We start from the raw sequence: 13,472 nt of genomic DNA on the forward strand, positions 1-13,472 counted from the left end.
CTTCACGTTCTGCAGATGTAGATGCCACTGGTTCTTTCACGTTCTGCAGATGTAGATGCCACTGGTTCTCACGTTCTGCAGATGTAGATGCCACTGGTTCTTCACGTTCTGCAGATGTAGATGCCACTGGTTCTTCACGTTCTGCAGATGTAGATGCCACTGGTTCTTCACGTTCTGCAGATGTAGATGCCACTGGTTATTCATGTTCTGCAGAGTAGATGCCATGGTTCTTCACGTTCTGCAGATGTAGATGCCACTGGTTCTTCACGTTCTGCAGATGTAGATGCCACTGGTTCTTCACGTTCTGCAGATGTAGATGCCACTGGTTCTTACGTTCTGCAGATGTAGATGCCACTGGTTCTTCACGTTCTGCAGATGTAGATGCCACTGGTTCTTCACGTTCTGCAGATGTAGATGCCACTGGTTCTTCACGTTCTGCAGATGTAGATGCCACTGGTTCTTCACGTTCTGCAGATGTAGATGCACTGGTTCTTCACGTTCTGCAGATGTAGATGCCACTGGTTCTTCACGTTCTGCAGATGTAGATGCCACTGGTTCTTCACGTTCTGCAATTGTAGATGCCACTGGTTCTTCACGTTCTGCAGATGTATGCCACTGGTTCTTCACGTTCTGCAGATGTAGATGCCACTGGTTCTTCACGTTCTGCAGATGTAGATGCCACTGGTTCTTCACGTTCTGCAGATGTAGATGCCACTGGTTCTTCACGTTCTGCAGATGTAGATGCCACTGGTTTCACGTTTTGCAGATGTAGATGCCACTGGTTCTTCACGTTCTGCAGATGTAGATGCCACTGGTTCTTCACCTTCTGCAGATGTAGATGCCACTGGTTCTTCACGTTCTGCAGATGTAGATGCCACTGGTTCTTCACGTTCTGCAGATGTAGATGCCAGGTTCTTCACGTTCTGCATATGTAGATGCCACTGGTTCTTCACGTTCTGCAGATGTAGATGCCACTGGTTCTTCACGTTCTGCAGATGTAGATGCCACTGGTTCTTCACGTTCTGCATGTAGATGCCACTGGTTCTTCACGTTCTGCAGATGTAGATGCCATGGTTCTTCCGTTCTGCATATGTAGATGCCACTGGTTCTTCACGTTCTGCAGATGTATGCCACTGGTTCTTCACGTTCTGCAGATGTAGATGCCACTGGTTCTTCGCGTTCTGCATATGTAGATGCCACTGGTTTTCGTTCTGCAGATGTAGATGCCATGGTTCTTCACGTTCTGCAGATGTAGATGCCACTGGTTCTTCGCGTTCTGCAGATGTAGATGCCACTGGTTCTTCACGTTCTGCAGATGTAGATGCCACTGGTTCTTCACGTTCTGCAGATGTAGATGCCACTGGTTCTTCACGTTCTGCAGATGTAGATGCCACTGGTTCTTCACGTTCTGCAGATGCCACTGGTTCTTCACGTTCTGCAGATGTAGATGCCACTGGTTCTTCACGTTCTGCAGATGTAGATGCCACTGGTTCTTCACGTTCTGCAGATTAGATGCCACTGGTTCTTCACGTTCTGCAGATGTAGATGCCACTGGTTCTTCACGTTCTGCAGATGTAGATGCCACTGGTTCTTCACGTTCTGCAGATGTAGATGCCACTGGTTCTTCACGTTCTAGATGTAGATGCCACTGGTTCTTCATTCTGCAGATGTAGATGCCACTGGTTCTTCACGTTCTGCAGATGTAGATGCCACTGGTTCTTCACGTTCTGCAGATGTAGATGCCACTGGTTCTTCACGTTCTGCAGATGTAGATGCCACTGGTTCTTCACGTTCTGCAGATGTAGATGCCACTGGTTCTTCACGTTCTGCATGTAGATGCCACTGGTTCTTCACGTTCTGCAGATGTAGATGCCACTGGTTCTTCACGTTTGCAGATGTAGATGCCACTGGTTCTTCACGTTCTGCAGATGTAGATGCCACTGGTTCTTCACGTTCTGCAGATGTAGATGCCACTGGTTCTTCACGTTCTGCATATGTAGACGCCACTGGTTCTTCACGTTCTGCAGATGTAGATGCCACTGGTTCTTCACGTTCTGCAGATGTAGATGCCACTGGTTCTTCACGTTCTGCAGATGTAGATGCCACTGGTTCTTCACGTTCTGCAGATGTAGATGCCACTGGTTCTTCACGTTCTGCAGATGCCACTGGTTCTTCACGTTCTGCAGATGTAGATGCCACTGGTTCTTCACGTTCTGCAGATGTAGATGCCACTGGTTCTTCACGTTCTGCAGATGTAGATGCCACTGGTTCTTCACGTTCTGCAGATGTAGATGCCACTGGTTCTTCACGTTCTGCAGATGTAGATGCCATGGTTCTTCACGTTCTGCAGATGTAGATGCCACTGGTTCTTCACGTTCGCAGATGTAGATGCCACTGGTTCTTCGCGTTCTGCAGATGTAGATGCCACTGGTTCTTCGCGTTCTGCTATGTAGACGCCACTGGTTCTTCACGTTCTGCAGATGTATATGCCACTGGTTCTTCACGTTCGGCAGATGTAGACGCCATTGGTTCTTGCGTTCTGCAGATGTAGATGCCATGGTTCTTCACGTTCGGCAGATGTAGAGCCACTGGTTCTTCGCGTGCATATGTAGATGCCATGGTTTTCACGTTCTGCAGATGTAGATGCCACTGGTTCTTCACGTTCTGCAGATGTAGATGCCACTGGTTCTTCACGTTCTGCAGATGTAGATGCCACTGGTTCTTCACGTTCTCAGATGTAGATGTCACTAGTTCTTCACGTTGCAGATGTATACGCCACTAGTTCTTCGCGTTCTGCAGATGTAGATACCACTGGTTCTTCACGTTCTGCAGATGTAGATGCCATGGTTCTTCACGTTCTGTAGATGTAGATGCACTGGTTCTTCATATTCTGCAGATGTAGATGCCATTGGTCTTCACGTTCTGTAGATGTAGATGCCACTGGTTCTTCATGTTCTGCAGATGTAGATGCCACTGGTTCTTCACGTTCTGTAGATGTAGATGCCACTGGTTCTTCATGTTCTGCAGATGTAGATGCCACTGGTTCTTCACGTTCTGTAGATGTAGATGCCACTGGTTCTTCATGTTCTGCAGATGTAGATGCCACTGGTTCTTCACGTTCTGTAGATGTAGATGCCACTGGTTCTTCATGTTCTGCAGATGTAGATGCCACTGGTTCTTCACGTTCTGCAGATGTAGACGCCACTGGTTCTTCACGTTCTGTAGATGTAGATGCCACTGGTTCTTCACGTTCTGTAGATGTAGATGCCACTGGTTCTTCACGTTCTGTAGATGTAGATGCCACTGGTTCTTCACGTTCTGTAGATGTAGATGCACTGGTTCTTCACGTTCTGTAGATGTAGATGCCACTGGTTCTTCGCGTTCTGCAGATGTAGACGCCACTGGTTCTTCACGTTCTGTAGCTGTAGTAGATGCCACTGGTTCTTCACGTTCTGTAGATGTAGATGCCACTGGTTCTTCACGTTCTGTACATGTAGATGCCACTGGTTCTTCACGTTCTGTAGATGTAGATGCCACTGGTTCTTCATATTCTGCAGATGTAAAAAAAACGTCTATTTATTAAGTAGAACGTGTTGTCTATATTTATTTAAAGTTGCGCATTTTGATGTGACGTCACATTTCTCAAACCTCCCCCCCCTCCTCGTCACACATCGTCACAAATGTCAGAGACACACGTTCTGCTTAATTAAATAGACTTGTTAATAAATGTTTTCTCCTACAACATCAGAGTGCAGCGCCACATTAAACACGCACTACAATGACAACAGTTTAAAGCGATTTGAAGCATGTTTTATTTTTTTTTGAGGGGGGAGATGGGGCAGAGCTTTGTGACGTCATATTTGAGGGGGGGGGGGTCTGACTTTTTGTGACGCCGTGTGACGAAGGGGGGGGGTCAAAAATTTACAAAATCGCGTGACGTCATTTATGGACAGCCCCTTGCTTGCTGGAGGTGTTGCCCCCCCCCCCCCCCCACCTGAAAATCCTGGCTCCGCCATTGCTCGGTGGTGCCACGTGGTGTGGGTGACCCCCTCCCCCTCTGCCCCTCCCCCCCCCTCTCACCAGTGAGCGACCCCCCCGTGACGTCACTGTCGGGGGTGGGGGTGGAGGGCCCCCTGTACCCGGGGGTCTCGGCCTTCCTGGGGAGCCCGCCTGGGGCCTGGCCCCCACCCCCACTCCTCCTCCTACAGCTGCGGCGCCCCCTCGTGGACAGCGCTCGCCAGCCCGCACCCACTCACACAGCTGCACGGAGCGCTGCAGGTACGGGGGTGGGGGGGGTGGGGTGGGTGGGGGGGTGGGGTGGGGGGGTTAGGGGCGGTGGGGCTAAGGTGAGGGGGGGTGGGGGGTTAGGGGGGGTGGGGGTGGGTGGGGTAGGGTGCAGGTTTGGGTGGTAGGGGACGGGATAGGAGATTACAGGTGGTGGGTGGGGGGGGTTAGGGGTAGTGGGTGGGGCGGTTAGGTATGGTGGTGCGGGGTAGGGTGGGGGGGGTTAGGGGTGGTAGGGGGCGTGGTGGGGGTTAGGGGTGGTGGGGGGCGTGGTGGGGGGGTTAGGGGTGATGGGGGTAGGGTGGGGGGGGTGGTAGGGTTGGGGTTGTGGGGGGCAGCGTGGGGTGGGGGTGGTAGGGTGGGGGTAGGGTGAGGGGAGTGGTAGGGTAGGGTAGGGTGGGGGGGGGGGGGGTTGTGGGGGGCAGCGTGGGGGGGGGTGGTAGGGTGGGGGTAGGGTGGGGGGGTTGTGGTGGTGGGGGGGGTTAAGAGGAAGTGGGCAGCAGGCTGGAGGAGCTGGCGGCAGCGTGAGGGCAATCCGGGCCCCCTCCCCACCGTCGCCCCGAGGTCTGACGCCGCCTGCGACGAGAAGCCATCTCCTTGAGAGCTTCATCTCCTGTGTGTCCAGTGTTGGTGTTGGTGTTGTTGTTGTCCTTCCCCCGCGCCTCCGGTTAACACGGTTTGGCTGCTACGTACGGTGCGAAAGAGGTTCAACGTACGTACCGACACCGGGACGTGATCACCCAGAAGCCACGGGGACCCCTCTCCGTCACACAAATCCCAAGCGACTGAAGCCTAAACCCATAGCCCCCCCGCCCCTATACAGCTAACCCCAATCCCGCATCTTTGGGGATTGCTCGATGCACCGAGCCCCGCGGTCCATGGCAGTGAATGTTAACGGGCTCCAACGATCCATCACCACCACTACCATCATCACTACCACCACCACCACTACCCACATCATCTCTACCACCATCATCACTACCACCACTACCACCATCATCACTACCACCATCACTACCACCACCATCACCACTACCAACACCACGACCACCACCACTACCACCATCACTACCACCACCACACTACCACCACCACTACCACCATCATCACTACCACCACCACCACTACCACCGCTACCACCACCACTACCACCACCACTACCACCATCATCACTACCACCACCACTACCACCACCACTACCACCATCATCACTACCACCACCACTACCACCACCACTACCACCACCACTACCACCATCATCACTACCACCACCACTACCACCATCATCACTACCACCACCACTACCACCACCACTACCACCACTCACTGACCACCACCACTACCATCATCATTACCACCACACCTACCACCATCATCACTACCACCACCATCATCACCACGTACCACCACCACTACCCCATCATCACTACCACCACCACTACCCCACCACCACTACCACCACCACTACCACCATCATCACTACCACTACCACCACCACTACCACCATCATCACTACCACCCACCACCACTACCACGCTACCACCACCACTACCACCACCACTACCACCATCATCACTACCACCACCACTACCACCAACACAACCTCAATGATCACTACCACCACCACTACCACCACCACTACCACCATCAGCCTACCACCCACCTACCATCATCATTACCACCACCACTACCACCATCATCACTACCAACCACCATCATCACCACTACCACCACCACTACCACCACCACCACTACCACCACCCTACCACCATCATCACTACCACCACCACTACCACCACCACTACCACCATCACCACTACCACCATCATCCACTACCACCACCACTAATACACCACCATACCACCATCTCACTACACAACTACCACCACCACTACCACCAACACGACCACCATCATCAATACCCACTACCACCACCACTACCACCACCACTACCACCATCACCACTACCACCATCATCACTACCACCACCACTAATACCACCACCACTACCACCATCATCACTACCACTACCACCACCACTACCACCACCACATACCACCATCATCACTACCACTACCACCACCATACCACCACCCACTACCACCACCACTACCACCATCAATCACCACTACCACCGCTACCACCACCAATACCAACCATCACTACCACCACCACTACCACCACCACCACTACCACCACCACTACCACCATCACCTCTACCACCATCACCACTACCACCAGCATCACTACCACCACCACTATACCACCACCACTACCCCACCACTACCCACCACTACCACCACCACTACCACCACCACCACGAGATTATGTGAAGGAATGACACAAATTCGCCCGTTTTCTCATTGAAAATAGGGACGTTTAAACATTTTACGGTCCTGGTCACAAAAGCAAAGTTTGTGGGGAATAGTAGCCATTTTCTGTACCTTTTGAGGCATAAGCAATTAGGAAAATAACACTTACTACCCAGGAACAAAAAAATAAAAACATTTTGTTACACAGTGAGAAAATCGAGGCGTTTTTGTCAATGTGTTAGATCGCTTAAATGTGTCGTGAAAGCCGCCACCACCCGACCACGCAAGCCAATTGGTGACGGTTTGCCACGTGACCAACACGTGGCAAATTCTAGATTTGAAGCTTTCGTGACTGCAAGGATTCATATTCTTAGGTTTTTTCGGTAAAGTCACGTAGGTAAGAAATTTAAATTAATAAAAAAAAACACGCACCTTTAAATCATCCGCACCTAGTTTACACAACAAATGCTCATTCCCAACAGCATGCTTCAGCCGCACCGAACCTCACAAAAATAATATTCAGGGCCTACCTTGGCTCCTCCCACCCTCAACCAGTATATATACAAATACTGTTTTCTTGGAATTTCTCTCACTTGATACAGCTATCGTGCTGTGACGGTTCCACCTGAAGACGGAGGCTTGTGTTGCCTCCGAAACGTCGTGATTTTAATTTTATTTTACTTTTATTAATTTTAATTGTTTACCTGCGTGACTTTACCGAAAAAACCTAAGAATACGTGGCAAATTGTTACGAGTTGTAGAGTTAAACCCACCACGACGTTTACAACTCGTAGCACCGTGACGCTTCGTCACGGTCCCACCTGATGACGGAGACTTGTGTTGCCTCCGAAACGTCGTGATTTTTTGTTTTATTTTATTTTATTTTCATTAATTTTGATGTTTTACCTACGTGACTTTACCGAAAAAACCTAAGAATATAAATCTCTGGTCGTGTCGGGTGGTGGCGGGTTTAACGACACATTTATAATTTTCGAGTTAAAGCTTTCGTAACTGCAGGGATTCATCTTCTTGGTTCTTTCGGTAAAGTCACGTAGAAGGGAAATAATAAAAATATATATTTATAATAATAATACAAATATTTATAATACTTTTGTTATTATTTTATAATAATAAAAAATATTATTTTATAATTATTTTTTATTATTTCCCTTCTACGCTAATTTGTTAAAGATTAATTATATTATTGGTTCTTTCGGTAAAGTCACGTAGAAGGGAAATAATAGCATTTTTATTATTTTATTCTTATATTTTATAATAATTTTTATTAATTTATAATATTTTTCTTTTATAATAACATTTTATTATTTTATAATATTTCATTATTATTTTATAATACAAAATTGTATTATTTCCCTTCTATGTGACTTTACCGAAAGAACAAAGAATATTAAATTTCGATTTAAAGCTTTCGTGACTGCAGGGATTCATCTTCTTGGTTCTTTCGGTAAAGTCACGTAGAAGGGAAGTAATAAAATAAAATAAATAAAACATAATAAAATAATTCTCACGACGTTTCGGCCACAACGCAAGCAGCCATCCTCAGGTCGGCTGCTTGCGTTGTGGCCGAAACGCCGTGAGAATTATTTTATTATGTTTAATTTATTTTATTTTATTACTTCCCTTCTACGTGACTTTACCGAAAGAACCAAGAAGATGGACGCGTTTATATTGACGCGATCTAACCCCTCTTAACCAGAAAGACCCTCTGCTACGGACAATGTTGGTCACGAAAGCCCCAAATACGACGTCTGACTAACAGATTGAGCTCCAGCCGCGGAGTTCCGCGTCGTTCACGCGAAAGGCCGCGTCGGTGACCAGCGTGCGATGTGCATCTTGACACGGGGAGTGATTTATTAAATCCTTTATATTAAGTTCACTTGCGTGCTTAGGACCGTGCAAATCTTTAGGTCGTTTTTTAACCCACTTCCCGTGATCCAATCGAGCTGACATTTTGCACACAGACTCGTTGTGCGTGACAATTAATTTTCGTGAAAATTTTTTTCCAAAATTTTACACTGTTTAGGGAAATTTTTTTTAAACATTTAATTACCAATTGTTTAATGTTGCCAGAGGACGAGGGGACTCTAGCCGCCGCGATGCCACGCATTTAAAGGATTTATAGTGAAAAACTTTGTTTTTACGGGTTTACTTGTTTTTATTTGTCATTGTGGTGGTGATGGTGGTTGATGATGGTGGTTGATGGTGCTGCTGGTATCAGGACGGCCTCGATCCCACGCTGGGCCTCCACCTGGGAGCCTTCCACTCGTTCGAGGCGTCGCTGCTCCAGGAGCAGATCGTCTTCCCGGCCACCGCGACCTCTTCCTCGTCGACGTCGTCGTCGTCGGCGTCGCCGGTGGCGTCGTCGTCGTCGTTAGCGGAGCGTGCGAGCCCGGGGCTCACGCCGCCCCGCCAGCAACACTACCACCACCAGCAACACCACCAACACCAACACCACCAACAACAACATCACAGCCATGAGCACCCCGACACAACACCGCCGCCCACGTTAACGCCACCGCCGCCGCTACCCCACCACCACCACCAACAACACCACCAACATCAACAGCAGCATCATCATCACCACCACCATCAACGGCACACGCCACAACCGCACCCCGGCCCCGCCGAGCAATTCGGAAGCATCATCGCCGCGACCGTCACAGCCACCAGCTCGCCACCGCCGCAACCGCCGCAACCCCTGCAACCGCTGCAACCGCTGCAACCGCTGCAACCGGCGCAACCGGCGCCCTTCTACTACCACCACCACCACCACCACGATGAGGACGACCGCCCCGGCTCGCCGTGCACCTCGTCCGGACGCCGAAGCCCCGGGCACGGCGGCTCCCCGGGGCCGCTGGACGCTGGTCCTCCCCGGCGTCCCCGACCCCGTACGCCACAGTGTGCTACTACCCGCAGCGGCTGCTGCCCCCCGGCTCACAGCAGCTGCAGCAGCAGCAGCTGCAGCAGCAGCAGCTGTCCGACTCTCAGCTGCGCGGCATCAACGGCGCTGAAGCGTCACAGCGGCACGCGGGTCGAGGTGCGGGGAGAGGATGGTGGAGTGGGGGGCTGGCAACGGGGACCCCCCTTTTCTCGTGTGTGTGTGTTGTGGTGTGACAGCCCCTCTCGTGTGCCGCATGGCTGGCCTTCATAGGCGCTACGTCGCTAACAGCACTTGCCCCAACGGTCTGTTAAGGCTACACGGGGGGTATATACTCTTAGTTTTTTCGGTAAAGTCACGTAGGTGAAAAATGATTTCATTTTTTACCCACGTGACTTTACCGAAAAAACTAAGAGTATGAATCCTTGCAGTCACGAAAGCTTCAAATCTAGAATTTTTATGATTTTTTATTATTTATTTTATTAATTTTAATTTCATTTTTTACCTACGTGACTTTACCGAAAAACCTAAGAGTATGAATCCTTGCAGTCACGAAAGCTTCAAATCTAGAATTAATACACGTTGGGGTCTTTGTCTTTGTGTGCGTGTCGGTAGAGTAGCGGTCAGTGCTCTGCGCTATCGAACTCGGCGAGCCCCGAGTTCACGGCTACCAACACCAGTGACGATTATTTGAGCCGGTCCTGGGCCTCCTCTAGGTCGGCTCAGCCTCAAATGAGGCTGAGCGGTGTGTAAACATCACCACTGGGGATACAAAGGCGGTCGGGCGTGGCCACCCCACCGCCTCCGTGTGCCGTACCGGCTTTCATGGGTGCTACTCGCTAACAGCACTTGCCCCAACAGTCTGCTGAGGCTATAGCGGGGATCTTTATCTTTGTCTTTTAATGGGGAGCGGTGGCGCAGTGGTTAGCGCGCTGCGCTCCGAGCTCGGCGACCCGAGTTCGAATCCCGCTCACGGCCAACACCGGTGACGACCGTCTGAAATCGGTCCCTGAGCCCTCCCCTAGGTCGACTCAGCTTTAAATGAGTAGCTGGTGCGGTGGTATAAACATCGCCACTGGGGAGACAAAGGCGGCCGGGCGTGCTGCTGGCCACTTACCGTACCGGCCTCCATAGGCGCTGCTACTCGCTCAGTTGACATTTCTCTCCCTAACCTCTCTCCCGCTGACCTCTCCCCGACCTCGCTCCCTAACCTCCTCCTGACCTCTCCCCCCCTGAACACCCCCTAACCTCCCCCTGACCTCTCCCCCCCTGAACACCCCCTAACCTCCCCCTGACCTCTCCCCCATGACCTCCCCCTGACCTCTCCCCCCCTGACCTCCCCCTGACCTCCCCCTGACCTTTCTCTCCCTGACCTCCCCCTGACCTCTCCCCCCTGACCTCTCCCCCCTGACCTCTCTCTCCCCGACCCCCCCCCCCCCCAACAGAGCCGCGTGCCCCGCGTCGCCCCCGTCTCTACGAGTTCCTGCTGGAGGCGCTGTCCGACCCCGCCATGCGCCACGCCGTGCGCTGGGTGAGATGCAGCACAACACCGACACTCACCACTCACCACCACTCACCACCACTCACCACCACCACTCACCACCACTCACCACTCACCACCACTCACCACCACCATTCATCACCACTCACCACCACCACTCACCACCACACCACTCACCCAGCACCACTCACCACTCACCACCACCACTCACCACTCACCACCACCACTCACCACCACTCACCACCACCACTCACCACCACTCACCACCACTCACCACCACCACTCACCCAGCACCTCTCACCACCACCACTCACCACCACCACTCACCACCACCGCTACCACACACCACCACCACTCACCACCACTGACCACCACCACTCACCACCACTCACCACCACCACTCACCACCACTCACCCAGCACCTCTCACCACCACCACTCACCACCACCACTCACCACCACCACTCACCCAGCACCTCTCACCACCACCACTCACCACCACCACTCACCACCACCACTCACCCAGCACCTCTCACCACCACCACTCACCACCACCACTCACCACCACCGCTACCACACACCACCACCACTCACCACCACTGACCACCACCACTCACCACCACTCACCACCACCACTCACCACCACCACTCACCCAGCACCTCTCACCACCACCACTCACCACCACCACTCACCACCACCACTCACCCAGCACCTCTCACCACCACCACTCACCACCACCACTCACCACCACCACTCACCCAGCACCTCTCACCACCACCACTCACCACCACCACTCACCACCACCACTCACCCAGCACCTCTCACCACCACCACTCACCACCACCACTCACCACCACTCACCCAGCACCTCTCACCACCACCACTCACCACCACCACTCACCCAGCACCTCTCACCTCTCACCACTCACCACCACCATTCACCACCACCACTCACCACCACTCACCACCACCACTCACCACCACTCACCACCGCTATCACTCACCACCACTCACCACCACTATTCACCCATCACCACTCACCACTCACCACCACTACTCACCCGTCACAACATTACCACTCACCAACTCACGCGCGCCGTGATCACCGCTCACCACCACCACCACTCACCACCACCACTCACCACCTCTCACCACCACCACTCACCACCACTGAGTAGTCACAACCCGTCACAACATTACCACTCACCAACTCACGCGCGCCGCGATCACCACTCACCACCACCACTCACCACCACCACCTCTCACCACCACCAGGTGAGCATCCACGAGGGAGTGTTCGCCTTCTCGTCGCGGCACAAGGAGGAGTTGGCGCAGGCGTGGGGTCAACGCAAGGGCAACCGCAAGGCGATGACCTACCAGAAGATGGCGCGCGCGCTACGCAACTACAGCAAGACGGGGCGCGTGCGGAAGGTCAAGCGGAAACTCACCTACCAGTTCGGGCCCGAGGCGCTCTGCTAAAGTTGGGGGGCAGCGCTGCCCCCCACCCCCAACAACTGGGAAGGATGGGGGGTCGGGCGGGCAAGTGGTTTTTGTGGTAGGAAGGGCAGCGGTGGGTTGGTGAGCGGGCAGGAGGGTGAGGTGCTGCGATGGGGTTTGGTGGAGAGGGCGGTAATGGGTGGGAGGGAAGGGCAGCGTGGTGGTGGGGGGGGCAGCGTGGTGGTGGGGCAGCGTGGTGGGGGGGGGGCAGCGTGGTGGGGGGAAGGCCAACGTAGTGGAGAGGGCAGTAATGGGTGGGAGGGAAGGGCAGCGTGGTGGGAGGGGGGGGGCAGCGTGGTGGTGGGGCAGCGTGGTGGGGGGGGGGGGGGGCAGCGTGGTGGGGGGAAGGCCAACGTGGTGGAGAGGGCAGTAATGGGTGGGAGGGAAGGGCAACGTGGTGGGGGGGGCAGCGTGGTGGGGGGGAAGGGCATTATGGAAGGGGGGCAGCATGGTGGTGGTGGAGGGGCAGCATGAGAGGGGGGGCGGGGTGGGCGACATGGTGGGGGGTTGGCAGCATTGTTGGTGGGGGGGGGCAGGTGGGGGGAAGGCAGGTGGGGGGGGCTTCTCTCTCCTGTTCATCGGACACGAGGGTGCCGTCGCCGGTCATCGTCAGGTGGCGCGGTGGGGAGCGAGTCTGTGGGACGTGGCGGGCCCAGCAACACTCCGTGGGATTCCGGCCAGGAGCACCTCGCGTCGTAAACTCTTGTTTCGCTGTTGGTTCTCGCCCTGTGTGTGTGTGTGTTGAACGTCTTTCGCACCGTACGTAGCCGACCGTGCTAATCGAAGCGCCGTGCGACGATGACGACGATGACGATGTCGACGATGATGACGATGGCGATGATGACGACGATGATGACGATGGCGATGATGACGACGATGATGACGATAACGACGATGACAACAATGACGACGATGATGACGATGACGATGGCGATGATGACGATGGCGATGATGACGATGATAATGTCGATGATGACGA

The 13,472-nt window shown here is 53.1% G+C and overlaps 1 protein-coding gene across 1 annotated transcript in view; it reads left to right on the forward strand.

Annotated features, from left to right (window-relative positions):
- Positions 1–12,595, forward strand: part of LOC133341775 (transcription factor Spi-B-like) — a 15,943-nt gene extending 3,348 nt beyond the window's left edge. The window contains exons 3-5 of the mRNA XM_061550480.1: positions 9,444–9,654; positions 10,941–11,026; positions 12,272–12,595. Of these exons, the coding sequence (XP_061406464.1) occupies positions 9,444–9,654; positions 10,941–11,026; positions 12,272–12,475 (501 nt within the window). The 3' untranslated portion in view covers positions 12,476–12,595. The remainder of the gene's footprint in view (positions 1–9,443; positions 9,655–10,940; positions 11,027–12,271) is intronic.
- Positions 12,596–13,472: the final 877 nt, after the last annotated feature.

Source organism: Lethenteron reissneri, chromosome 2 (assembly GCF_015708825.2).
Source record: "Lethenteron reissneri isolate LAM-NWPU_2019-01 chromosome 2, ASM1570882v1, whole genome shotgun sequence".
NCBI classification, from domain to species: domain Eukaryota; kingdom Metazoa; phylum Chordata; class Hyperoartia; order Petromyzontiformes; family Petromyzontidae; genus Lethenteron; species Lethenteron reissneri.